General features: G+C 46.9%; 1 protein-coding gene across 1 annotated transcript in view; it reads left to right on the top strand.

Moving 5' to 3' along the window:
* The window catches only part of ENPP6 (ectonucleotide pyrophosphatase/phosphodiesterase 6), a 351,117-nt gene that overhangs the window by 65,035 nt on the left and 260,152 nt on the right, over positions 1-25,930 (top strand). The window contains exon 2 of the mRNA XM_078678008.1: positions 1,890-2,069. Coding sequence (XP_078534134.1) covers positions 1,890-2,069 — 180 coding nt within the window. The remainder of the gene's footprint in view (positions 1-1,889; positions 2,070-25,930) is intronic.

Here is a 25,930-nt window from a genome sequence, read left to right as displayed (position 1 = left end):
GATGATTGATAACCACCTTCTTCAGGACCTCTCATTTAGTATTCTTTACCTCAAAAATACATGGTGTTTGCTCTAAGCAAAGAAAACATGTTTTTGTTTGTTTCTATAGGGGTAGGGCAGAATAATATCAAACTGTTCCTTATTTCATAAAACGACTAATAGTGTCAATGATTCCCCCAAGTTGTTCCAGGTACAGTGTTTCCTATAAATCATTACCATGTGACTACAGACCCCAATACCTTAGACACCCATGTGCTATACATCCAGGCATAGATTTCCCAAGAGAAAGTATTGCCTATGTGCTATCCCCATTTGTGTTACAATATCCCAGAAATGCCTTACATGCAAATACAGCATGTTAGCCTTGCCGATAAGAGAGCCCTATAGTCCCTGTACAGGGCATATATCATCAGGTGGTCACAGGCTACGGACTTTGCCAGTGATACTCGCATCCTTCCTATCCAGTGGGGGTAAATGGAACATTATGCCTAAAAGGGCCTCCTACAAAAAGGGATGCCCACAAAATGCCTTCGTTTTTTGGAAAAGGCTGTTGAGGTCATCTCTGGAAATATTTGAATATGATTTTAACTATTTACCACATTAGAGATTCAAGGCATATGCCGACTTCTTCCAAAACCTTAAGAGATGCCACAACCGGAGTTAGTCAGGGACTTCTGGGAGATACATTTACCTCATGAGCACCCAGGTAGCCTTTTAATAATGGGTGCCCACAGTATAGATAAAAACATATGTTTGGTGTTGATGGGGTATAAGGACCCTACACCCTTTCTAGTAGCAACATGTTGCAGCCTTTTTATTTTTGCGTAGCCTTCAATGGATCCCTGGCTTTCATTAGGATTAGGATAAATGCCCTGGAAATAGTATTGTTTTTTAACAGTCTGCTGTCTTTTCCCAGTTGTCTCAGAGCAAACAAAATAAAATGTAACTCATGTAGTGGGTCTACTCGCCCTCCGGTTCATGCATCTTGCATAAGTAAATGTTCCTGTAAAACACATTAAATATATTAATGTGGGTACATAACATTGTTGCTCATCAGCCCCACACAAGTCATTGCAAGTTGAATGGACACACATAGAACAGCACATACACATGCAGGTAAATGCAGTGTAGCATCCGGATTAGATTGTACATGTAGTTTATGCATAACACCATCCATGCATAATATCAAAAATTAAGTGGAATCACACTATGTATGTCACTGCACACTGCACAGTAAGACACAAACGGTGAAAAAAACGTCAGTGTTGTCACTGTCTTACCCTATTGTAGGAAAATGTTGTTTGACATAAGATGAGCGGGGAGATGCCCATGTTGTCTCAGAGTTCCAAAGAGTGCCGCCATGTCTCCTTTCAACACCCAAATGCACCCCAGTCTCTTCTTGTCTGCCTGTAAACTAGTAGCAGACAGACCTTCTGAAGTGCATTTGGCACGTAATCGATCCAACAGATGGCAGTATCTTCAGCGTGTTTCATGACGTCACGTCTGTGCCCTCATGAGAACAGTGGTTCTGTGCAATAATAAGTGCTCCCTGAAATATAGTTCAGCCCATCCTAGTTTATAGGGACCAGAGTGAGACCTGATGATGAAAAATGCTACTAATCGACTGGGTGAGGGTCTTTGACAAAACCTGGAGAGGTTACCATGGGGTGCCTTCCATTGTTTTCCATTGCAATACCAATTGGAAGTCTTGTTGACCATAGGTTGTAGGATACCTTTTTGTGTATTAGGAAACCAGACAGAAAAATGTACACAGTGACTAACTTGAACTCCTTGATCAATTCATGATTTCAAACAACTTGTGATTGTTGTACAATCCATAAGGGTACAATCATTCACAGACGTTCACACTCTTTATGTTTTCCCCCCAGGTCGGCACACTGAGGTGCATCAGATGGTTGGAAACTACATGTGGGATCAAAAGACAAACACATCATTTGATATTGGTGCTAATAAAGACAGCCTGCTCCCTATGTGGTGGGACGGATCAGAGCCTCTATGGGTGACCATGAGTAAGGAACAAAAGAAAGTCTTCATGTATTACTGGCCTGGTAAGGTTCCAAATGTGCCTTTTCTCACTCTAAAATGATTGCTGTATAGATGTATTTATTAATGCAGGTGTTGTGTTGAGTGCTATCCATCAAATTGAAGGGGCCAGAGTTTCTTCCTGTATAGACACCCCTTCAAATACACCGCCACCAATTTTGGGACCGTTCCCTCTCTTTTTCCCACACTCGAAAGTGATTTACACCTAACGTTTACAGGAGTCCATCTCCAACCTTACCCGGGGTGGTGTAATGGTGTGGGGCCCTAGTAGTGACACGGACACCACATTGTACTTGGTTGAACTGGCCCAGGGCACGTGCGCCCAGCCCCTTTTATTATCAGGGTCACATGTCCTGTGATGCCTGTGCTGGATGGGTGTGGGGTAGAGTGTAAGCCAGCCCACTGGGAGTGGCCGGTACATAGAAACACTAGATCAGTGACCAGCAGGTCACTACAGGTGGGAATGGTTCTTTTTGGAGTTTTTGAATGATTAAAAAAGAACACATTTTGGGGTGTTTCACTAATGTTGACAAAGGAAAACCCACTCCTTGCCATTCCCTGCCCTCAGAGCAGATTTACTTCCACCTAATGTTATGCCACACAATGATCGCATTATGAAAGCTTCTTTATAACTAAGGCTCCCGGTTTTATGGTATTTATATTTTTGTCATTTCCATCTGTATTTATCCATTTTTATTTTTTGCTAATTTTACCAGTATTTATCCATATTTGCTTTAGGGTTTATGAAAAAATGAAGCTGAAATGTGTATATTTCTGCATTTATTTATCAAGTTAACGTACACTCGTGCCTGAACGCCTGACTGGTTTCAATTATATATATTTAGACACACTCAGGTGATAAAATATGCACTTATAAGAAAGCATGCACATTTTAGTATCAAGGTTGTGCAAATCTACTGCTGTTTAAGGCTCTTTAATAAATGTCTTTTATTTTTTTTAACCCCCTTGCCTGTCAATCCGCACAGCTATTGGCCTGGCAGTCATGACTGATATCATTTAGAATCACTCAAAAGCAACCCAATTTCCGATTTTATCCACATTTAAAAATAAATCAAGACAGGAAAATAATGTTTTTCTGTCTGTATTTATCTGTAAAAAATCATTAAAATCAGTAAAAACGGAAAAAAACGCCAAATAACTTAAACTGAGCACTAAAATCTATTTGACTTTCATACAAGATTCAGAACCAATGTTCAGCAGAGAAACAGCAGCCTGCTGCTCCTGTCTGCAAGTCCTCATATAAGCTGTGGAGACTGGATGTGCCTTCAACAGGGAAAGACAATTACAGCTTTTGTATGACGCTCAGTCTCAAAGCAGACCTTCGCGTGGTGTGGGCTTGCCCACGCCTCACAACCTATCGGCAGCATGTAACGAGTCAACTATCCACATGTGTGGGACGCACGGTACCCCACACGTGGGAGACATGTATCCTGGGTCTATTTCATAGGAGTAAGGGGCAGAAGGTCACTTCTTGCTTTCTTGATGTAGGCCTGCTGATGGACAAACACTTAATCAGCGGTCGCTGGAGGTCAGCTGAGCCTCCTCCTTGGTTAGTCTGGAAACAATCGCTCTTGGTATGGGTTCAAGCTGAAAGCAGCGCACTACAGAAGGAAAACACCCTGGAACTCCGCAAGTTCCCTATTGCGGCTAACTGGGACTCTATATTACATGATTTCCATAATGAACAGCACCCTGACTAAGACCACTCAACAACCGTGGATGGAACAGGAGCGTGATGGGGTGGTCGCACCACGCTTTTCACTTACACAGCCCAGAATTATTGAGTTCACTGAAGGGTGGTGTGCATGCTGTTGTATCCTTTTTGGTAATTGGGAGAGACGAGATAGGCCGGGGAGACCGGAGTTGGGCAGAGCTATCCCCCTAGTTTTTGTCCTCCCCCCCCCCCACCTACCTCCCTCCACCACATTTCCTCTCTGATTACTATTGTTGATGATCTCATTGTTTCTTTTCGTACACACCAATCACACATACATTAAGGCCCCATATTGGGAACCATATGAGCACCAAATAATGGCTCCTATATCTTGTGCTCCCACGCATGCTCACCGTGGCACATGCCACTTGGATACCAAGCGTACTTTGTATCATTTTGATAACCTAACGTGTTTTTCCCATGTAATATTGATGTATCTTTGGCAACATAAAAGTACTGAAATATAAAACCCTTTTCCTGTTTATGCCCCTTTTTAAAAATCAATAAACGGATTCAAACAAAAAAATGACACTCCGGATATGAAATTCCTCTCTAGTTCATAATGCTCTGTTTTTGTTTATGTAGTCTGCCTGAACATTGTGGAAGCTTTTCAAAATAAACAATTAGTAGTGAAGCCTTTCAGTTACTTACATTCTGCTTAGCCTTGATTATTATTTGAAAACAATAAGTGAAAGTCAAGATATCAATTTCCTTGAAGCCGTGATCATTCTTTAAAAACAATCACTGGAAAGACCGCCCAATCTAGTTAGAAAAAACACAAATATATTCAAGCAAGCTTAATTATCACATTGTAATGAATAACAACATTAATAGATGTGCGTTTATATATAAAACTAGCAGCCCGTCCCGACGTTGTCTGGGTATGAATTGCTGCCGGCCAGTAGTATATTGTTTTGTAGGATTTCGTTTTGATAGCATTTCTTATCTGTGACAGGCCTGTGAAATGCTCCAATTCACAGTGCACTGCTGATGCACTTAAGAGTGCGCGTTCAGTAGTCTGTGAACTCGAGTTTCCCTACTTTATTTTTCCTTGCAATATTATATAGCGCGAACTCGACAACATGGCATGAGCACAATTTACATTACAGAAGAACACATTCATTTGTGGTAGGCACGGGGAGACAAAGCGATTTGCCTGGAATCACAGGATGTTGAGCTGATGCCGAGATTCGGACGTAGCTCCCCAGCTCTAAAGTTCGCAATACTAGAACTTGTGGCGGGAGATGTGTCTAAAAGTGTATGTCGTGCTGGCCATCAATGAGAGAGACCTGTGCATTTTTCAAATGGGTGGTGAAAAAATATGAGTATGTTGCTGGAGATGTGGGCCGCCGTGCCACCAATGTACTTACCGGGGAGGGTAAACACCCATTATTCCGCAACTTTCTTTCCGCATACCATCACTCCGCATACTTTCATTACGAAAGTACCATGACTCCGTAATGCCATTATAACGCATGGCATTACATTTTATATGCTTTTACCACGCATACATTTACAACGAAATTCGTTGTAAATGCATGAATAGTAAAAGCATGTTTTTTTTTAATGTTTGGATAAGGTAAGTATGGGTATAGGGGTATATGTTTTGGGGCACTGAGGTATATGTTTTGGGGTGTTTGGGTATTTTAAGGGTTCAGATATTGTTTTGGGTTTTGGGGTACAGGGGTATTTTTAGGGTTCAGGGCTAGGTTTGGGTTTTGGGGTATAAGGGTATTTTTAGGGTTCAGGGGTAGGTTTGGGTTTTAGGGTACAGGGGTGTTTTAAGGGTTCAGGTCTAGGTTTGGGTTTTGGGGTACAGGGGTATTTTTAGGGTTCAGGGGTAGGTTTGGGTTTTGGGGTACAGGGTTATTTTTAGGGTTCAGGGCTAGGTTTGGGTTTTGGGGTACAGGGGTATTTTTAGGGTTCAGGGGTAGGTTTGGGTTTTGGGGTACTGGGGTATTTTAAGGGTTCAGGGCTAGGTTTGAGTTTTGGGGTACAGGGGTGGTTTTGGGGTACAGTGGTATTTTTAGGGTTCAGGGCTAGGTTTGGGTTTTGGGGTACAGTGGTATTTTTAGGGTTCAGGGCTAGGTTTGGGTTTTGGGGTACAGGGGTATTTTTAGGGTTCAGGGGTAGGTTTGGGTTTTGAGGTACAGGGGTGTTTATAGGGTTCAGAGCTAGTTTTGGGGTACAGGGGTATTTTTAGGATTTAGGGATAGGTTTGGGTTTTGGGGTACAGGGTATATTTATAGGGTTAAGATGGGTTAGTGTTTAAGGGTGTTGGGGTATTTCAAGGAGTAAGGGTGGGTTATGATTATGGGTTGCAGGGGTATTTAAAGGGAGCAGAGTGGGATTAGCACACGATATGAGACATGGCATGAAGGGCGGAACGTACCACACGCCCCCAGCACACTCCCACAGCACAACGCAGACATGCCCACAAGGGACTACTTTGCTGGCACGGTTCTTCTACCTTTTAAATGTATTTGGTGGTGGGCGTCTGCATAGCCTATGTCCTTCTGCTGCAACTGCCCTTTCCAACGCTGTATTGAGTGTTGTGATTGGTGCTCTGGTTCCTCAGATTACCCGCCTCAAAGGTTTGGGCTCTCTCTATTATATTAGTATAGATATATGATGATTATAGCATCCAGGTAAGAATAATAAAGTCTTTGCTTTGTATGTATGTATGTAATATATATATATCTATATATATATATATATATATCCAAAGAAAACCCACTCCGTGAAGAACAGGGAGAGGCCACTCGGGGGAGAACGATGGAAGATCTTTATTCGGTTACAGCTTGTGCATAATGCATTTCAGCCCTACGGCCTTCCTCAGATGCTGCTGTTTGGCAAAGTGTAACTCCACCCCCACCTTTGAATGTCCAGAACCACTGCCATTGGCGGAAGTCCGCTGACCACAAGTCACTTGGGTGCAACTCCACTGCAGTTCTCTCACAACTACAGCTCCCAGAATGCTGTAAAACCGGGTAAGTGTTGATAGGTAGTGGCTGAATGGGTTACCCCCCATAAGTATAGGGTTTAAGTACTGGAAAGGTGCGGAGTGTTCTAATTATGAGTCTTTGCAAAAATGATCACCGATCTTCCTCCGGTCCCCTTCAACGTTCCAACCTCTTGGTGTGTGTGCCGGCAGAACCACGAGACAGAGATACAGTGAACCCGTCTCCTTGTCAATGACAATCGGCACCACGCAGCAGTCCAGGGTACAGGCGTGCACCTCGGGGTGGGCTGGAGTCAGTTCAATCCCTTGAAGTCTTTTGTAGCTGCACGCAGCGGATACCAGTGAAGCTCCAGCCTCTTTTCGGAATGGGGCCTCCCGCGAGCCTCTGGCTGGTGCGAAAAATATCCAAAGAAAACCCCCTCCGTGAAGAACAGGGAGAGGCCACTCGGGGGAGAACGATGGAAGATCTTTATTCGGTTACAGCTTGTGCATAATGTAATTCAGCCCTACGGCTTTCCTCAGAAGCTGCTGTTTGGCAAAGTGTAACTCCACCCCCACCTTTAAATGTCCAGAACCCCTGCCATTGGTGGAAGTCCGCTGACCACAGGTCACATGGGTGCAACTCCACTGCAGTTCTCTCACAACTAAAGTTCCCAGAATGCTGTAAATCCGGGTAAGTATTGATAGGTAGTGGCTGAATGGGTTACCCCCCATAAGTAAAGGGTTTAAGTACTGGAAAGGTGTGGAGTGTTCTACTTATGAGTCTTTGCATCACTGATCTTCCTCGGTCCCTGTCAACGTTCCAACCTCTTGGTGCGTGTGCCGGCAGAACCAGGAGACATAGATACAGTGAACCCGTCTCCTTCTGCACCACGCAGCGGTCCAGGGTACAGGCGTGCACCTCGGGGTGGGCTGGAGTCAGTTCAATCCCTTGAAGTCTTTTGTAGCTGCACGCAGCGGATGCCAGTGAAGCTCCAGCCTCTTTTCGGAACAGTGCCTCCTGCGCGCCTCTAGCTGGCGCGAAAATATATATTTATACACACAAAAATAAATTAAAAACACTAGTCTATTGTATATTATTTCATTTTTCAGTTATTGTGGCTCTGAACAAAAAGCTCAAAAGCAAATAAAAAAAGATTAAAAGGTGCAAAGCTGATTAAAATTGCTTCATGTAAACAAAAAAATTGCAGTTTCTGATTGTTTCGTTTAGAGTCACTTCATGAGAACAATGCTGATTTGTCTGTGATGACATGGAAGAGACCAAACATTTCTAAAGTTTGATAAAATTTAATTCATTTCTCCGGATGAAGATGATGGTGAAGTTGACATAAGTCTCTTAAAAAAACCGAGGCTCTTGAAACCACAAGTGAAAATTGTGTCATTGGTAGTGTCAAAGCTGAAGTGTTCTGCAGACCGACACTAATAGAATTTGAAAACTCAGATATTGTTCATGTTAAGTGAATTCGAAGCATTTTGCATGAAAACAATTGAATCTGAAAATGCAGATACTGTTGCCAGTCTGATGGTGATGACTAAGGTGATGACATTGATGGATTGCCATACAAAATGCACCAACTTCCTCTTATAACAGTATTGCAAAACTTCCATTCTGCCTTTGGGTCCATGGCCGATATTTCCCCAAAGTAGAAAACAATGCATGTCTGAAAATAAATAGTGTGCTGGATATATACAGTTGCGGCCGGCATTAATCGTGGGTGAAGGAGGTCGTGCGGGGAGGATGCGCTGGGGGGGGGGGGGGGGATACATTTTTAAAACATACCTGTCCACAGGTCCCGGTTTTGCCTGCTCTCCTGCCTCAGACAGGAACAGGAGGCAGGCAGCCTACCTCCCCTCCCCTAAGCCAATCATAATGCTGCAATGGCAGCCTTACGATTGGCCGGGACGCCCACCAGCCAGGCACCTATGGAGAGGCCATTTCCTCCATGTAGGCTGCATGCAGCCAACATGGAGAAAGGGAGAGTGCGCATGACTGGTCTTGTTGGCCCCAGAGGCCGACCAAACAGTCAGCGCCCTCAGCAGTGGGCAAGCCACTCCTCCCCTGCCCTAGAGCAGACACACCCACCTGCCCGCCCCAACCAAACCCTTCTGCTTTCTCACAGCGCGAGAAGCCGAAACATAAAATGGTAGTTTTACCATTTTTTTTGTTTCTTCTTCTCGCACTGCGAGAAAGCAGTGGGGCGACGCTCCTCCGTCCTAATGGAGGAGCCGCCCCTGGAAATACACGAACCCGACAAACCTTTGTGCCAAAGGAGACCGTGTCTATCTTCTGTGCCAGTATGTACTGCTCATCACAGTTCAAGTTCCAGTTTAGGTTCCATCAAAAATGTTACGTTGCTAATCATATACTAAATATTCCAGCCTACCGTGGGTGCTGCTCAATTAGCCAAGTGCAATGCTCTTAATTCCAGCCTGCCAGGTGTGATTATTGAATGATTAAAATGGACAGTGCTGCTCGCTGTGGTAGTAAAAAGGCTTACATGCCAATAAGCTGCTTAACATTCCAAGGTTGCTCTTCCCTTTGCTTCCACTGTTGCATGTGTCTTACCATTCAGTTTCAGGCCTTGCATGTTAGTGGTATTTCTTACTATCCACATGTAACTATACTACTGTCATGCCAGAATCCATATAACTCGGTATGCATATCAGCCTATTCATGGCACAATCCAAATTCCCTAGTATGCACAGCAATGGTGTCGTCCAAATGTACATTTCTATGGGATATAACCAGTATTCAAATGCAGCCATCTATGTTGAGTTGGTTTTACAGCACCATCATCCTGCCAGAATCCACAGTCCCCAGGTATGTCCAATAGCTCTGTGGGATCAAGAGATGAAATATATCCCATGTATGTAAACTCTATTGACAGGATTCTACCAACCTCAATTTCTTCACCCTCTCCTCCTCATTCTTCGACTAACAGATGATTGGTTTACAATGACTATCAGATGATGTAGCTGCATGCATTTGCACCTCCAGGGCCCATCCACTAAGCACCCAGAGCACCAGCAAGTTAGTATACCACTGAAGACATAGACATGAGTCTGCAGATCCTTCTCCCACTGTGGTGGTTTGTTGTTGCTGCCTCAGTGATGCCAATGGGGCTTCCAACTCCAGGCATCCGCTTGAAGCGCCCATTGATAACATTTTCTCACATGCTTTGTAGCACTATTTGAAAGGTCACCTATTGTGTGGAATAAAAAACAAGTTTTAATCCACGGGAACTTGCATGCAGGGGGCTAGAAGGAGGCTATGGACACTTTCAGGGCTGAATCGAGACCTAAAAGCTGCCCCATAACTTACAGCATGCTGGGAAATGCCAGATGCCCGAATGGCAGTCTGGCCCTGCATTCAGATTCCCCTGTCAAAGTATACCATTTGTCCATGAATGAATAATAAAACATCAAGATCTGCCGCAGATAAAGTATGCGTACAATCACTGATGTGGTTGTGAACATCACAGTGGGAGCCATAATGTTGGTGGGAATATCACATGGGTCTTTGTTTTCTAAGAAAGGACAGAACTCATTCTACCTCATGAATATCTGATTATGAGTATACTAGTGAAAGGGATCTGTGTTTTGATTGTGAGCAGTATATGTTCATTATAACTTAAGTACTCAGTGTTGCTACTTTGTATTCATTGCGAATACTTTCTATGCTTATTGTGTTGTGTTATGTCTACCGGTTTAATTCGTTGTTTACTTTGTGTATATTCTTAAATGATGTTATTGAAGTGTTCTTTTAAATTTGAAACAACCCTGGGTGGGCATATTGACTTTACTAAAATCATGATAAGTATGTTATACTAGGTGGCCTGGCATTCTGGCTGACAGGACGTGATCTTTTGAGCTCCTGGCCAGCCAGCATGTAAAATCCTGAAACATCCTGCTTAAACTACTCATAAATTGGGTGAATTGGCACAGCACCATTAGGACTGACCTGGGTGCAGCGGGATTTAGTGGGAGGATGCCACTGCTCGTTCCTGCACGCGTCAAATGACTCTACCCGTGATCGGGACTGCAGAGGAGCCTACACTGCAGTATGTGGCGGCCCACTGACCCTGTAGATGAAGGCAGTGGAGATCTCCTCCTGTACCTGATGCACGGTGGCAGACCATTCGGCCCCAGTATTCCTACAGAGGGACTGGCGTTTGGCGTCAAGGTATAGTCTCCAAACTGGGGTGGGCAGTGCCGGACTGGCCGTAGAGGGCACCAGGTATTTTCCCAGTGAGCTGGAAGGGTGGGGGCTGGTTTAGAACCGGTGGGGCGTTTTTTGTATAGACAACAGGTTTCGCAGCAGTGCTGCAATATCTGCCCCCTGTACCAAAATCGGCAGCAGTGTTTCCCACCAGCACCCCTTTACCCCTCCCCACCCGCGGCCAGGCAGACTTAATTGTCAGGGCCGGTTTGCGGTTCCAGTCCGGCCCTGGGGGCGGGGCTGTTTGCCCTCACCGGCCGGAGCTATAGAACCAGAGGCCCTGCCCTATTGCCACCGGCCTGCTGCCTCTGGTGGTGCCCCTGTTGTGAGGAGGCCAGAGTGATGAGAGCCGCTTTGTGTCCCAGGGCAGCCAACGGTGCCCAGTGTGACGGTGTTGGTGAGCACACAGACCGAGATGGACAAGGAAGCCTGCCTTCTCACTGGAGTGCCTGGGGCCCATCTGGAGAACCTGTACCCGCCGCATCAACTGCTCACGGGTCGCAGCGCCTTGCGTGCAGTTGAAAGTTACCCGGTTACCCGATCTCGACAGTCTGACGTAAGGTGGGAATGGCCTCCTTCGTGGGGCCTAGACCCTCTGTAGCTCCGCTCCCTTGGTGGGACAAGTTGTGGGCCGCATAGTCCTGGAGACTGCTGTTTGCTCCCATCAGAAGCCCCCACCACACTACTGCATGCAGCTGGACTGGGTCCCTGGGGACCCTGTAATTTAGGAACCCGTCCAGCCTCCATTGTGGCTCAAAGGGGCCGGGCCCCGGTTGGGTGCTGCTTGCAGGCAGCCGCGCCCCATAGAGCAGGAGGTGGGCCCTCAGCACAATGCCCAGAGCCCCCATCAGCTCCCTTCTGCTAAGGGACACAGCAGAGGGACCTACTGCACATGGTTCTGTGCCTGCTCACCTTTGGAGCCCCTGCATTGCTATAGCTGGTAGCTGGTCCGATCTCTTGGGGGATTGCCGGTTGGGTAGCTGCCCAGCTTCCACTGTGGCCCATGGTGACGGAGATCTAGTGTATTCCTTGAAGCCTGTGACGTGGGATTTAGGGCCTGGACTACAGTGGCCTGCCCTCTGCACAGGGGAACTACCTTACGCACCCTGCCAGGGGGCACAGGTCAGAATCCCTCAGGGTGGTACTGCATCTTGACTGTCCTTCTCCACCATCGCTCTTAAAAAAACACAGGCGATGATTAAGGGCGGCAGTCGCAGAGCTTTGGGAGCCCCCACCAAGAAGATGCAAGGTGGGGGTCAGGCTTTAGTGGCCCAGTGCCACACTAGCTCTGCAATCTTGAGGGCTAGGGGGTGGCTCTACCAGGCGCTCCAGGAGGCCCTGTCTGCAGGAGAAATAAGTGACACCTGCGACAAGTAGTTTATCCCCAAGATGCATTATGGGTAAGGACGAGTCGGCAAACACTATTACCCAATATACTAACCTGCCCCACCCTACTCAACGAATAACGAGGCAAACGGGCATGATGGATGCAGGGGACACATAGGATGGTGGTGCAGAGCCCTCTAGGACAGAACTGTGGCTACAATACAAGCTCCCGGACTGCACTGGAACACAACATTGAGACAATTGATGTTAGCCTCCTGTGAGCTGATCTCAGGAAAGTCACCGTTAAAGTCACAACTGCCTAGGGTAATCCTGCCGAATTGCAGGGGGAAGTGTTTGCCCCTAACTGTCAAATGGCCAGATGTCCACCTACATGAGGGAGTTGGAACTGAGAGTCGAAGACGCGGGGGCCACTCCTGGCTTAGAATTATACGTGTCCTGGGGTTCCCCAAGAGAGTAGAGGGAGGCTCTACTGAGAATTTTATAGAGGATTGGGTACTGTCTGAACTCCAGCAATGAGCATTGACAAACTTTTAGTAAGTGGAGTGAGCTCCCAGAGTGTTGGGGAGACACCTGCCAAACAGGGCTTCACCGAGAGCCATTATAGCCAAAATCCTCTAATACCATGGCAGGGACCGTAACCTCCGAACAGACCATGATCGGCTACCTCCACTCTTCTGAAGTAGTAGGATAGCCATCTACTCAGACTATACGACACAGGTGCAGGAGCAGCGTAAATCCTTTTTTAGTGTGAAGCAAAAACTAAAAACAATGCAGCTCCGATATATATGCTACTGTATCTAGCGAAATTGAAAGTCCTTGCATAGGGGAAGGCCTACTTCTTCAACCGCCTAGATGAGGTGTGGGAAGGGCTAGAAATAAGAAGTGCCACCTCTCAGGTTTGCTACCTGCAGTGGAATTGGGGATCCCGTGCAACATGGTGGACCCCGCCACCTCAACTCAGCCAGAGATTACCCCAAAACCACTCCGCTGGGCTCACGGAGGATCACGGTTATTAAAGAAGGTACCATACAGCTCAGTACCAAGGCGTCAAAAGACCTGGAGCAGGAGGGTGATGTACAACCATCAGCTGAAGGAACAGGGACTGGGGCCCTGAACCCCATGTTGGACTTGTGCCTGATACTTTGTTTTCCCCGTAGGTGGGGACTGGTGATGCTTGAATAGGTGATGGGGTGCCTGCTGTTGTAAGGCTTGTAAATAAGAACAGGAGTGTGACCCATAAACCAATCGGGATTGGGGTTCAGAAGTATAAAGGAATAACAGTATCCCAACAGGTATGAATAGAAAGACAATTTATATTGCATGTACGAAGCATTACAACGGTCAGAACAAGGAGACACTTATTCACAGGAGTTTAAAGTCAAAAAATGATCTTTAGTTTCTTGATATTTAAATCATATAAAGACAAATTCATGCCACAGGGATTATATACAGCACGTAAATAGAGAATTCAAATGACAACTGATAAAACGTGGTGCTCAATATATACAAGTGATAAGTGGCGACGCAAGTGAAAATGGTGAACAGCGATAAACGGCGCAGAGTGAGCAAGGTGACATATATATACAGTGACTAGCTCAACAAGTGACCAACAATCAGCGACTTTATGTTACACAATTCGTAATTTTTAGTTGGATTCACAGCGGAATGCGCCTATAATTTGCGCTGTGGAGTCAACGGCGTTTCGGTCCTTAGTGAATGCGGACCATCATCAGGACTGGGTTGTCTCGTTTGGAGTGCTGTCCGGAAAAGCGGGAAATGGGTTAGGGTCCTGGGACAGTCATAATTACGTGACAATGGAAAGGTAAGGGTGGGGGACATGAAAGGGAGACCGCTGTGGCAAAGGAGATTACCCTAGTGAAACCGGCGTGTGAGGACACAGGTATACGTGGGGTCTGGTGATCATTATAATCCGCCCCTGGGACTAGGAAGTGGTAACGGTGCAGATGGTAATAATAGTACATGTGTAAGGCTGTCCAGTCCTTAGGTGTGAGAGGCGCGTCATGCTTGGTAGTGGGTCGGACAGATAACCACATAGGAGGGATAGATTTAATAGAGGCATCCACCCGCACACGTGTGGAAATGGGGCGTAGAAGACCGGATGCCGGTCTTACCTGTGGGCAGGCAGAGCTCGAGCCCTGATCCGAGGATCCGTCTGGGAGTAATCTTTACCTCTAGATACTAGAAGGGGAAGACCGGAAATCATGTAAATCAAGTCCCACTATGGTAACGAATGAAACAGTGCTACAAAATGTTTGAATAAATTACCTTAATCTTCTAGATCGGTCATTGGAGAAAGAATTCGTAGACCGTAGTAATAGATGGACCGGGGGACCTAGAACCGAAGAAAACGGTCAGGGCCCGTGATGTACATAAATGAGGCGGTTACTGCGAAGCGGGGCTTGTGGCAGCTTACCTGAGGAATTGCAGGAGCCGGTCACGTAATGAATACGGGACGGCAGCCAGCCAAGGGTCAGGAGGCCAACAGGTAGCGTCTGAATCGCGAGCAGGATCAAACACTGACTACAAGGGGAAAACTACTAGGAGGAGGCACTGCGTGACAAGGGGGGCGGGGTCGACGGTCAGTGGGCGGGGATAGGCGTGACTGGAGGGACCCTATTTGGAGAAAGTGAAACACTTTAAAGGGACAGGGCAGAGTGAAGGTTCGAATTCATTAAGGACATCCAGAGAGTCCGAGGCATAAACAAACAATACTGCATGTAATAAACATAGTGCATCAGAAGCTTGACAGAACAATGTTACATACAATAACCGTAGTGTATCAAAATTTTTCAAAAAGGAATTAAAATATGCCACACATGTATTGCTGAACAGTCCTACCTCAGTACAAGCAATATGTACATATTGTATTTATACAGACATAGTCAGGGTATTTCAGGAAAACGGGGCATCAGATATAGATGTATAATTGGAAGATATTCATGAGGAGAGAAATAGCATGAATAATGCATTCTAGATGGCATAGCTTTAAATAGGCGACAAGGTGAACTGGGTGAAAAAGACCAAGGGCAATATAGAGCGGGGCTGCTAGATGGTAACGGTATTATTCCACTCATCAAGGGTATTAAGACCGGATGCCACCGAATCGCAAATGGTCATCCACTTACATTCAGCTTTATTCAACAGAGTCTTGATGTCTCCTCCACGGACAGGGAGGGACGGATTATCGATCACTTGCCATAAAATGTCTGTGTCTAGGTGACCTGAATCAATGAAGTGTGGTACTAGAGGGGCAGTAAGTACTTTACAATTGATCCTGCTCTTATACTGGATGATCCTTTGTTTAATCATTTGGGTTGTCTGCCCTATATAAATGAGACCACAAGGACATGTAATGGCATAGATAACGTTCTGTGTTCTGCAATTGGTGTGAGTCTTCAATTTATATGTACGGTCTTTATAGGTAAAGACCTTGGTGTTTTTGGTCAGTTCGCAAACACTGCAATTTTGACATTTAAAGTGTCCAACCACTGGATCCAGTCCCCATGGCTGTTGTAAGGCTGCATGGCTGGGACTGGCCAGGCAAGTACCAAGCGGGATTCAGAGTTCGCTTGGAATGACTGTGAAGATTGCACATTGTCTGCACTGTATACTGGTATATCCGTATCCCTTGTTGCGCTGTCTGCAGGAATTTGATCTAATGAAACACAGGCTATTGCTGGAGATTCGTGAGAATGCAGTCTGAGTGTGCATTGCGTTGAGTTGAACAGATTGAGTTACGATGCAGATTGAGTTATGATGCAGGCAAAGGTTATGGCTAGCCGGGTGTTGGTTGAAGATTTAATTTGCTGGTCCCAGTTGGATCGGTTGGATGCTGTGTAAGTCCTAGCACATGCGCGGGGTGGGCATAGATAGTCGACTGGTTGCAATATTTTTTTCTGGAGGTGCGTGGGGGTGTATTGTTTGTACTGTTTGCATTGCTTGTTTGACTTAGCAGTTTCTCAGCAGTGAGATGGAGTTGCATGAGTGAGAGGGAGGTACACACTACCACACAGGGTATAGGATGGGGGTGAATGTAGGCTCCTAATCTGGAACATCCGGGCACTGGATAGGTACATCAAATGTTGCAGAGTACTCACCTATCTCAAATGCCATAACACAGGCATAGCATGCCTGCAATAAACACACCTAGATAACGTGGGTGCTTCTAGGCTGGCCAAGAAATGGGGGGTATCATTCATACTATTCTACTTATGCTAGAGGTGCACGAATATGGATATCCACCGGCGTTTTTTTCTCACTCACATACATGGAGGCAGATGAGGGGGTAGATATGTCCTGATCCAGGGTGCTTTAGATGGACAAGATCTAAAGATTCTGATTATGTATGCCTCCAATACTGATGACCCCATGTTCTTCTTTTTTCATTTTTTTTTATTATACAGGACCTGATCGCGTAAGAGGTCCATTTGCCCCCTACTGTGGCTAGGCGACTTCAATTGTATGTTGGACCCAGACCTAGATGGAACCCCAGCTAGGCCAGGAACGAAACCTTCAAATAGGTGCAGTGCTCCAGAAGGTCATGGCCATCATTGGACTGGTGGATGGATGACCCCCTACAGCACAGCATCCCGTGCAGAGGGTATTCACACGCCACTCTGTAACCCATAACGCATATGGTAGACACGACCGGGTATTGGCAGTTGGGTTTTCTAATCCAGAGGACATCGGGATAACCCATCTGGCATGTTTGACGGATCATTCTCCTGTCAACTGTACTGTGGCTATGGGAGGTCCTGACAGATGCCTGCAGATATCCTTGAGGATCTGGTGGGATGTGAGGCACTCTCATAGTCCTTGACAGGCTATTGCGAATTGAACTGGGGCTTCACCGGGAGTAGATCCACGGAATGGGAGGCACTTAAAGCGGTACTGAAGGGCACCTGCATGGGACTGACTTGCGGTGTACAGTGACAACTGCAGGTCGAGTTAAACACTTGCTAAAGTGCTGACTGAGCATCCATGTACATCGGCACAGTCCGGGATGGGCACCAGGTACAGGGGGGTGCATAACCGACATTTGGAAGCCTCACTAAAAGTACACCCCGAAGCAATATCGGCAACATCTGCATCGTTAGGACGACAAGTCTGGGTGTCTTCTTGCCTGGATCCTCCGTAGGCAACATACCCTGCCACTGATGACACATCTGTCCATGCCAGGCGGTGACGCCGTGGGTGGATGGATGGCTCAAAATTGCCTGAAACTTAACTCCAGCAAAATGGAGGTCATGCTGTTTGGCAACAACCCCAACTTCTGGACCCCTGATTGTAGGCCCGAGGTGTCAGGTCCGCTCCCCACGCCGATAAGGAAAATGAAGAACTTTGGAATATGGATAGATGACAAACCCCCTTTTTTCCCCCCTAGCCTCTATAGTCGTTACCCCGATAGACTTCTTACTGGTATTGGGATTGCACTGGGAGACGACGCAGTTCAGGTACCTTGGGACTATGCAAACAGTCCCAAGTCTAATTCTAATGTTGCAACTACGACTAAATATAGATATGGTCTTCGATGCATTGAGGTAATCCGTGACCTTCTGAATTATATTGCCCCTCTCCCTGATGAGATAGCACTGTGGATTAACATGGAGGCCGTGAGGTTCGAATGAGAATATGGGAGCTGAGAATAACGGAGCTAACCTGCAGAGGCCCCTTTCCATGTAACAGATACACTGGAGAAGAGGCCAGTCCGGCGCCCTAAAGGGTCTGATCACCCTGCTTTTCTCCCTGGCCCCCAAGATTTGGTGACAGGCTCCCGGGCCACAGGCATCGACTTGAAGGGTAGTGACGTGACTCCACTGAAAACTGAGAGTCACATCGGGTAAAACGAGTTGTCGCCCCTCCTGCGCCCACAGTGGGGCCACCTCCCAGGGTGCGGCTGGTACTGGGAGCTGCCCCCCAGCGTGGATCTAGACTGTGTGTTCCCCTCTGGCCCAAAACTGGTTACACAGACTGGTGTGGCAACCGCGCTGCTCCATTAAGGTCACTGGGAGCTGCGTGCAACTCAGGGAATCAGTGTGATACCTCAGGACCTGAGGTTCACAGAGTGGCCCTGACAACTAAGTCTGCCCTATTTTTTCCCCATGAGGCCCGGTGGCACAGCTGTTGGGGCGAACCGCTGTGCCTCTCAGGGGGCCCAGATTTAGACCTAGGGTAGTACCACTCATTCCCTCTCCTGAGGGGAGTGGGGAGGCACTTGAGAAGGCCTTGGCCAATGGCTTGCACAAGTGGCCGCGAGAAGATGCATGCACACTGGGACTTGCCCCATATAGTGAAGCGGCTGCTGCTACTGTCAGAAGCTACACCCTTATCCTGCCTGATAGGTGGGTGCTCAGGATGTGCTTTGCAGGTGCAATCTATGGATGGCAGCGCCAGGATGCCCGTAGGGTTACAGCGCGCTTTAGAAATGATATAAATAAATAAATAAATAAGGTGGGTAGCTGGACGGAGGACGACTGCCAGACCAGGGGAAGCTTGTGGAAAAAGCTAGATTGCTCCCTCTCTCTGAGTCTTCAGGGGTGGCCTGGACCCATACGTGGTACTGCTGGGGACAAATCATGAGGGCCGAAGTGCAGCTGCTAGTGCTGGCCACCCAGGTCCAGTGGAGCAAGCAAGCAAGCTGGGGCCAAAACCTTGTGGATGGCGGACTGTGGAGGGTCCTGGTAGTGCAACCCATTCAGGCCTGACTCCTCACTTAGCACCCGTGTCGGAAAGCTCCCTACCCCCTGTCCACTTTGCATCGTGGGCCTCGACAAGCCTACTGCAGCCCAAGGACAACATAAGATCGACAAATACACAGCTCCCACTTCTTGAGCCGAGAACCAGTGGAATCTGTGACCCCACCCCAGCCACACACCTTCTCCTTTGGAAGAAACTGGGCCTATTCCTTTGACGATTCAATCTTCGGACACTGTTCCTGTCTCCCAACTTGGGGAGGTGCGGGTGGAAGTCTGTGCCAGTTTTTCTGCTACATGAGTCACTGAGGTGGAAAGACAAGTCCTTAAACCGGACGATGTACTGCACAAACATTAATCACTGGACTCTGCACTGCCGGCAACATCAAAACTCTTAGAAGAAAGAGCTGTGGATATTGAAAACGGGTCCCAAAGCTGTAACCTGCATTTTGTGTGGTTCCCAGAGGGTGCTGAGGGCTCATCTCCTTAGACCTTCCTGGAGAATTGGATCACCGTCATCCTAGTTGCTTTGTAGTAAAGACTGAACAAATGGCCCTGGCGCAGAGGCCTCCTCCGTGGGGGCCCCCTCCCCAATCATTTAAAAAAATCATTAATTACATTAACCAGTTCAAGGGCCTTCAGGAAGCCTTGAAGACAAAAGACGTTACCTACTAATCACGGCATATCATAATTTTCTCCGGAAATCATTTGAAGGGGTTAAAGCTAAAATTTGGGTAATGATACTGCAATACATGCTAATAATCCCAGCAAGACTCCAGGTCATCCACAACAATAAGACGGTTTTCTTTGACACCTGTGAGTTGGTATGGGCAGAGGAGCAACAGCCCTTGCAGTGCAACCCTTCTCCTGCCTAAAGGTTGGCTGTGGCTCAGAACTCCCCTCCCCCTACCCCATCAGGACTGTACTACCACCTGGCACCTGAAATTGCGAAGATGCCATTTCCAAGCATCGCGGGCCACCTCCTACACTGACTCTGAAGGCCCTTGATTATACATGGAGCTCCTTCACTCACAGTAACCAGCCTAGAGGCACTCACCAACCAAAACTCTAGACCAAGATCATGCTCTAGGCATAATAGACACTGCCTGAAGTCATATGAGACCAAGATGTTCAGAATCCCTGTCGGAACACCTGTATTATTCTTACATGGCGGGCCACTAGCGACCCTAGTAGGTAGCACTCACTTGGACATACTCCTCAGTTTAAACTATTTAGTTAAGTTGGGGGGTGGGGGGGCAGATGTTTCTGGCATAAAGTATGGGGTGGGAAATGTTAGGGGAACACAGATGATTTTTACATTAGCCGGGTCTGGCTTTACCGAATTTGAGTTAGTCAATGGTTTGCTTGATCTACATATCACAACACCTGCCAAAGTACCTACAGCCTTCACACCTTAGGTTCATGGAATTGAACACCACTAATGGAGGATCCACAGTACTGGCCATGCTGGCCCTGCATAACATTTCCCCACCCTCATATTGGCTCTTTTACCTTAATGACCAAATGAGGTGAGGGGTGGTGCTCTGTTTTGCTAAATGTCATGGCATTGCTGTTTTGCTACTGCAGGAAACTCGCCTGTTGAGCAATAACTGCCCTTTCCTGGCCTGCTATGGACAAGATCCTTCAGGAAGCCCACAAGACAAAAGAAGTTACCTAACAATCACAGTATGCCATGATATTCCCAGACTACCCTCGTCCTGTTCAACAACTCTGAAAACCAAGGGGTTAAAGTGAAACTTCGGGCAATGAAACTGCAATACATGCTGATAATTCCAGCAAGACTCCAGATCATCTACAACTCTATGATGGAGATGCACACGAGGAGCTAGGGGAGTGAAGATTCACCTCTATAAGACCTTTGCCCTGGTCACCTCCAACGTGTGCCTAGACCCTCTAGGATGGTATTTGTGGTTGAGGGTTGTATACACCATTTTATTAACATGTATGTCTCGCCCACCATAAGACCCCGTACTATGGATGAACTGTGGGGGGAGATTCCCAGCCTCTTCTATGGGCTTACCATTATTGGAGGAGACTTTAAAAACGTGATGACCCCTCCGCTAAACTACATGGGCCTTGAGACTACCCAATGTAGAGTGGGTGGAGGAGTGTGGGGCTGGACACAGAGCCTGTGACTGTGATTCCTGGAGGGAGTGGATTCCCCCGGATACAGGCATACACTCACCTCTCCGCGGCACACAACTCGCTTTCTTGCATTGATCTGCCACAATTAACTTCACACAGACAACAGGCTCTCACATACTATCTCATGTCATATCCAACCATGGCTCAGTAGCCCTAGTCTTTGGCCACTGGAGAGAGGTACCCCAACCGCTACCGTGCCTCAATGCAAGGCACAAGCAGCAACGTGAATTTAGAGATTTTCTTGCACAAGAAATAGGCAATCACTACAAACTAACCCAAGACACAAAATACTCTCCAGGTGTGTTGTGGGCGGCAGGTAAGGTCACTCCTTATGTGGAATCACATGATCTTATTAAAGGGGATGGAATAAGCCAAACACCAACAAATAACCTACCTGGATCTTAGGGCCTTATGTACGAAAACATTTTCCTATAGACACAGATACATCTGGCCCTTAATGTGCTAACGCTAGAAAGAATTGGCTAAGCCCAAATGATCAAATCCGAGCTCATCATCTAGCTTTATAGAGAGAATCCCTTCAACAACTGGCACTTGAGAAGGTCCGCCAATGCTAGCAGGCATTGATAAATAGGTCCTATGAATGGAAAGTTAAATTGAGCAAGCTGCTCTACTGGCTGGTGATGAAGGACGTCACCTCCGGGATAATACATTTGGTTGTGGTCGAGTGCAGTGCAGTGGTAGAAAGAGCCCTTGATATTGCAGCAGCATTCGCAGAATACCATGGTAAACTTTATGCTCCACACATGCGGCCCCCGAGAAAGGATTCATCCCCACCAGCATCCCAATACCAAGAGTCAGTGGAGGTGACAAGGCTGAGCTGGTCCTTCCGATTAAAACAGAGGAGATCACTATGGCTTGATTAGACCACCACAGTGGTCTGGCCGAAACCAGCCCACCAAAACAAGGTGCGTCTTACCACCCAATATCACTCATCAACTCCAAAATAAAAATACATGCCAAATTATTGACCAACCAGCTAATTAAAAACCTGCCACAATTGACCCACCCAAATCAATGTGGGGTTATGCCCAACAGTGCACCAGGTATTGTTTCCAGAGGATACACGTGGCCTTTCCGTGCTCAGTGATCACACCTCAGATTTCTAGAAGGCCTTTGGCTCTGTAAATTGGGCATTTCTCGATAAAGTGAAGGAAAAGGTGGGATTGGGCCCTAAATTTAGATAGTTGATTAGAGTACTATATTCCAATCCCTGGGCCCAAGTCCATGTCAACACCATCCTCTCTGCCCACTTTTAAATAGGCAGTGGCACTCGCCAAGGCTGCCCGTTATCCCCTCTCCTCTTTGCTCTGACCATAGAATGTCTGGCCCAGGGCCGGACTGGCCATAGCGGGCACCGGGCAATCCCCCGGTGCGCCGCACGGGTGGGGGCTGGTTTTGGGCCCCTGGGGGCCGTTTTTGTTACAGGGCCGTTTTTGCAGCATAGCTGCAAAATCGTCCCTGTAGCAAAATCGGCTGAAAACCGGCGCAACAAAGAGCTCGGCGGCACCTTTAACCCCCCGAGTGGGGAGGGGGGCCGGGCGATCATTTTGCTAGGGCCGGTTGTGGTTCCCAGTCCGGCCCTGGTCTGGCCGCATGGATACACTGCGACACTCAGACATAGGGATTAGATTGGGGGTTACCAACAGAATACTGCATTGCTCTATATGTGGACGATGTCCTTTTATGCATTTCCAAACACCCACCCGATGGTTGCACAACTGTTTCAGATACTTACCATATACGGAGAGGCATTGGGATTGACTATTAACTGGGCCAAATCCGTCCTGGTCCCACTGAGGGGAGACAATCAAATGATGAACTGGATGCTACTCCACGTCACCCGCAGGCTCCGCTTTTGCCATTTGGGGAGACACGTAGCACTTGAATCGAACCGAAACGGGAACCTTAATCTGAAGCCCCTATGACCCGTCTTACAACAGACCTGGATAGATGGGCACAACTTCCTCTCAATATCTTACGTTGTGTAGCTGTATTTAAGATGTTTGCATTACCTCATTTCTTGCATACCCTACAAAACTTCTGATTGCACATGCCTAGTTCTGTACTCGAATGGCCAAGATATGCACCTTCCTATAGCTTACCTGTCCCTCCCAGATTGCATATGGTAAATGTCTCCACTCACTATATGATGGAGGCATGGACATGGCAGATGTCCACCTCCATTGGTAGACAGTGAATGGCTGACTGGAGGGTACAGCGATCCAGCGTTCTACCTGAAGGTGGCAACCATGGGGCTGGCCAATATCAGAGACATGCTTTATGAGGACCCCATCCCCTTCCACCTTCCAGAGCTGACTCGGATAGTCCTTCTTACATGGCACTCAGCATTGCAGTGGACTGGCTCAGATAAACAGATCACATTGGAGACCCTGCTATGGACTGGACAATGGCTATGTCACTTATCCTTTTGTGTTTGGTTTAGAGTATGGTAGGAGACGTATGGCAAGGTTTGCATATTAAGCTCTTTCAGTCTCTTCAGGAAGACTACACCCTACATAAATCTCTATTTTGTTAATACTCACAAATATGTTATGCTATTGAGCAACACCGCTATTCCCGTGGTACTGTCCCAGAGCTTAGACCTCTGGAATCCCGAATTCTTATGGGTTCCTCAGAGGGGAAGGGCATCTCACTAATCTATAACACCCTCAAACGTAATTCCTCAGACCTGTTTGCACCATTGCTGTCCCACTGAGAAGGATAGTTGGGCCCCTAGACGAGTGCTACTAGAGGGATGCATGTATGTCACCAACAGTGTTAGAGACCGCCACAAAGCTGCGACTCATTCAACTCTACTTCCTGCACATAACCTATCTGACACCCATGAGACTCCGGCACGCTAAACATCATTTACCATGCATGCAAAACAATGCATGCCATTACAACACAGTCAATACAATGACCACCTTGTTACATCGCATACGGTTACAACACATGTTGGAACAACGACTTGCTGTAGGGAGCATAACGTGTTGGATTTAAAACCCAACACCTTCCCTACTGTTGCACAGACTGGCATTTGAATAGTAAATGATACTATTCCAAAATCCAGGGTCCCCCCCGCCCCTCCCACCGGAAGTTATTGTTCCGACTTGCGTTGTAATAGTATGCCATGTAACAACGTGGTTGTTGTAATGACTGCGTTGTAATGGCATGCATTGTAAACACATGTGATGTAACATGGCCCATTCCACGCAGGTACATTAGCAAGACCTGGCTGTTGGTGCTGCCCAGAACCACACGCACATTTTTTCCACCTGGTGTGGGGCTGCCTTCAAATTGCGCAATACTGCCAGGCAATTTTTGCCACCTTATATAACGCATTGGGGAGGCCTGTAGACTCAACCACAAAGATAGCTCTCTTAGGAGTCCGAGATGGGGTGAGTAACACAGTGGGAGACAGAACATTGGTGGCAATTGGAACCATACTGGCCAAGAGAGGAATAGAGAAAACATGTAACTCTGCCTCCACTCCACCCATGGTCCGCTGGAGAACAGGACATGGACTGATACGCCAAACGGGTTTGTATGTCATGCGGCTGCCCCAAGGAACTTGGAAAAATATGGGAGAAATAGTTACAATACTGAGAATTGCTATAGAACAATGCTACAGTGTGGAGTATCTTGAGATGCATTTGTACGTGTTTTATCACCATTATGTACGTGGCTATGCAATGTTGTGCTGTTTGTTTCACAAACACTAAAATTCAGTTTATAAATAAAAAAAAGAAAGAAACGTACTGTCTGTATGGCCCGAGGACTTGTTCAGCTGACATGACCTATTCGTATACCGATGCACGTCTTTCTGAGGGTATGGTTGTTTGGTCCAGCTGGTGTTGGGCATGAGGTGTCAGGCTTTTTTGTTAGTTCTAACTTCAATTTTGATAACACAACAAAAGTAGCAGTGGGTCCCACGTGTCCTTGAATGACCCACAAATAAATGTTGCTTAGCAGAAGTCCTGCAGGGACCGCAAAGGTTAACAATCCTTGGAATCTGCTCATGAAAAAGAGATAGTGTCATTTGACATTAATGTAAAATGTGCAGCTAGGCATGAAAATGCTAGAGCAGCACAAAAATATGCAGACATATGCCCGCTGGTAGTTTTAAGATATGTAATAAAGTTTGCTCTGTAAAATCATGAGCACTTCGAACACTACAAAAGACGTGTTAATGATCCTTGTGGTAAATGGAGCACAAACTGTCCCACATGCATACATGACAAATACTGAACTGAAGCACAAACACTACCCTTGCACACACTCATCAGACCTGCATATGACACTAACAAATGTTCGTAGTGTCTGAGCCCTCCGCGTTCTAGCTCCAGTGGGTCATAGTTTACACTACAGATACATAATAATACAAATAATAATGAGATCATTTGTATAGCGCTTGGGTGGACCTAATCGGTGTGTCCCGCGCTGGGCCAAAGATCACCTAGAGAAGGAAGGGGGGCGAGTTAGGAGGGGGGGGGGGGTAGGATACAAAGGACGTCAGGACCTGCTTAGAATTGAATATTGTTACTGAACAACCAGGTTTTCAGTTTCTTCCTAAAATCAGTATCAGGGGGGAATCTCTGAGGGCAAACCGAAGAGAATTCCATAATTTAGCAGCTACATAGGCAAACGATCTTGCTCTCATTCTTGATTTCATAATCTTGGGGATAGAAGACATATTATGA

Source organism: Lissotriton helveticus, chromosome 2_2, assembly GCF_964261635.1.
Source record: "Lissotriton helveticus chromosome 2_2, aLisHel1.1, whole genome shotgun sequence".
Classification (NCBI taxonomy): Eukaryota; Metazoa; Chordata; class Amphibia; order Caudata; family Salamandridae; genus Lissotriton; species Lissotriton helveticus.
Note: the sequence above shows the minus strand (reverse complement) of the source record. Positions and strands in the feature narration are given on the sequence as shown.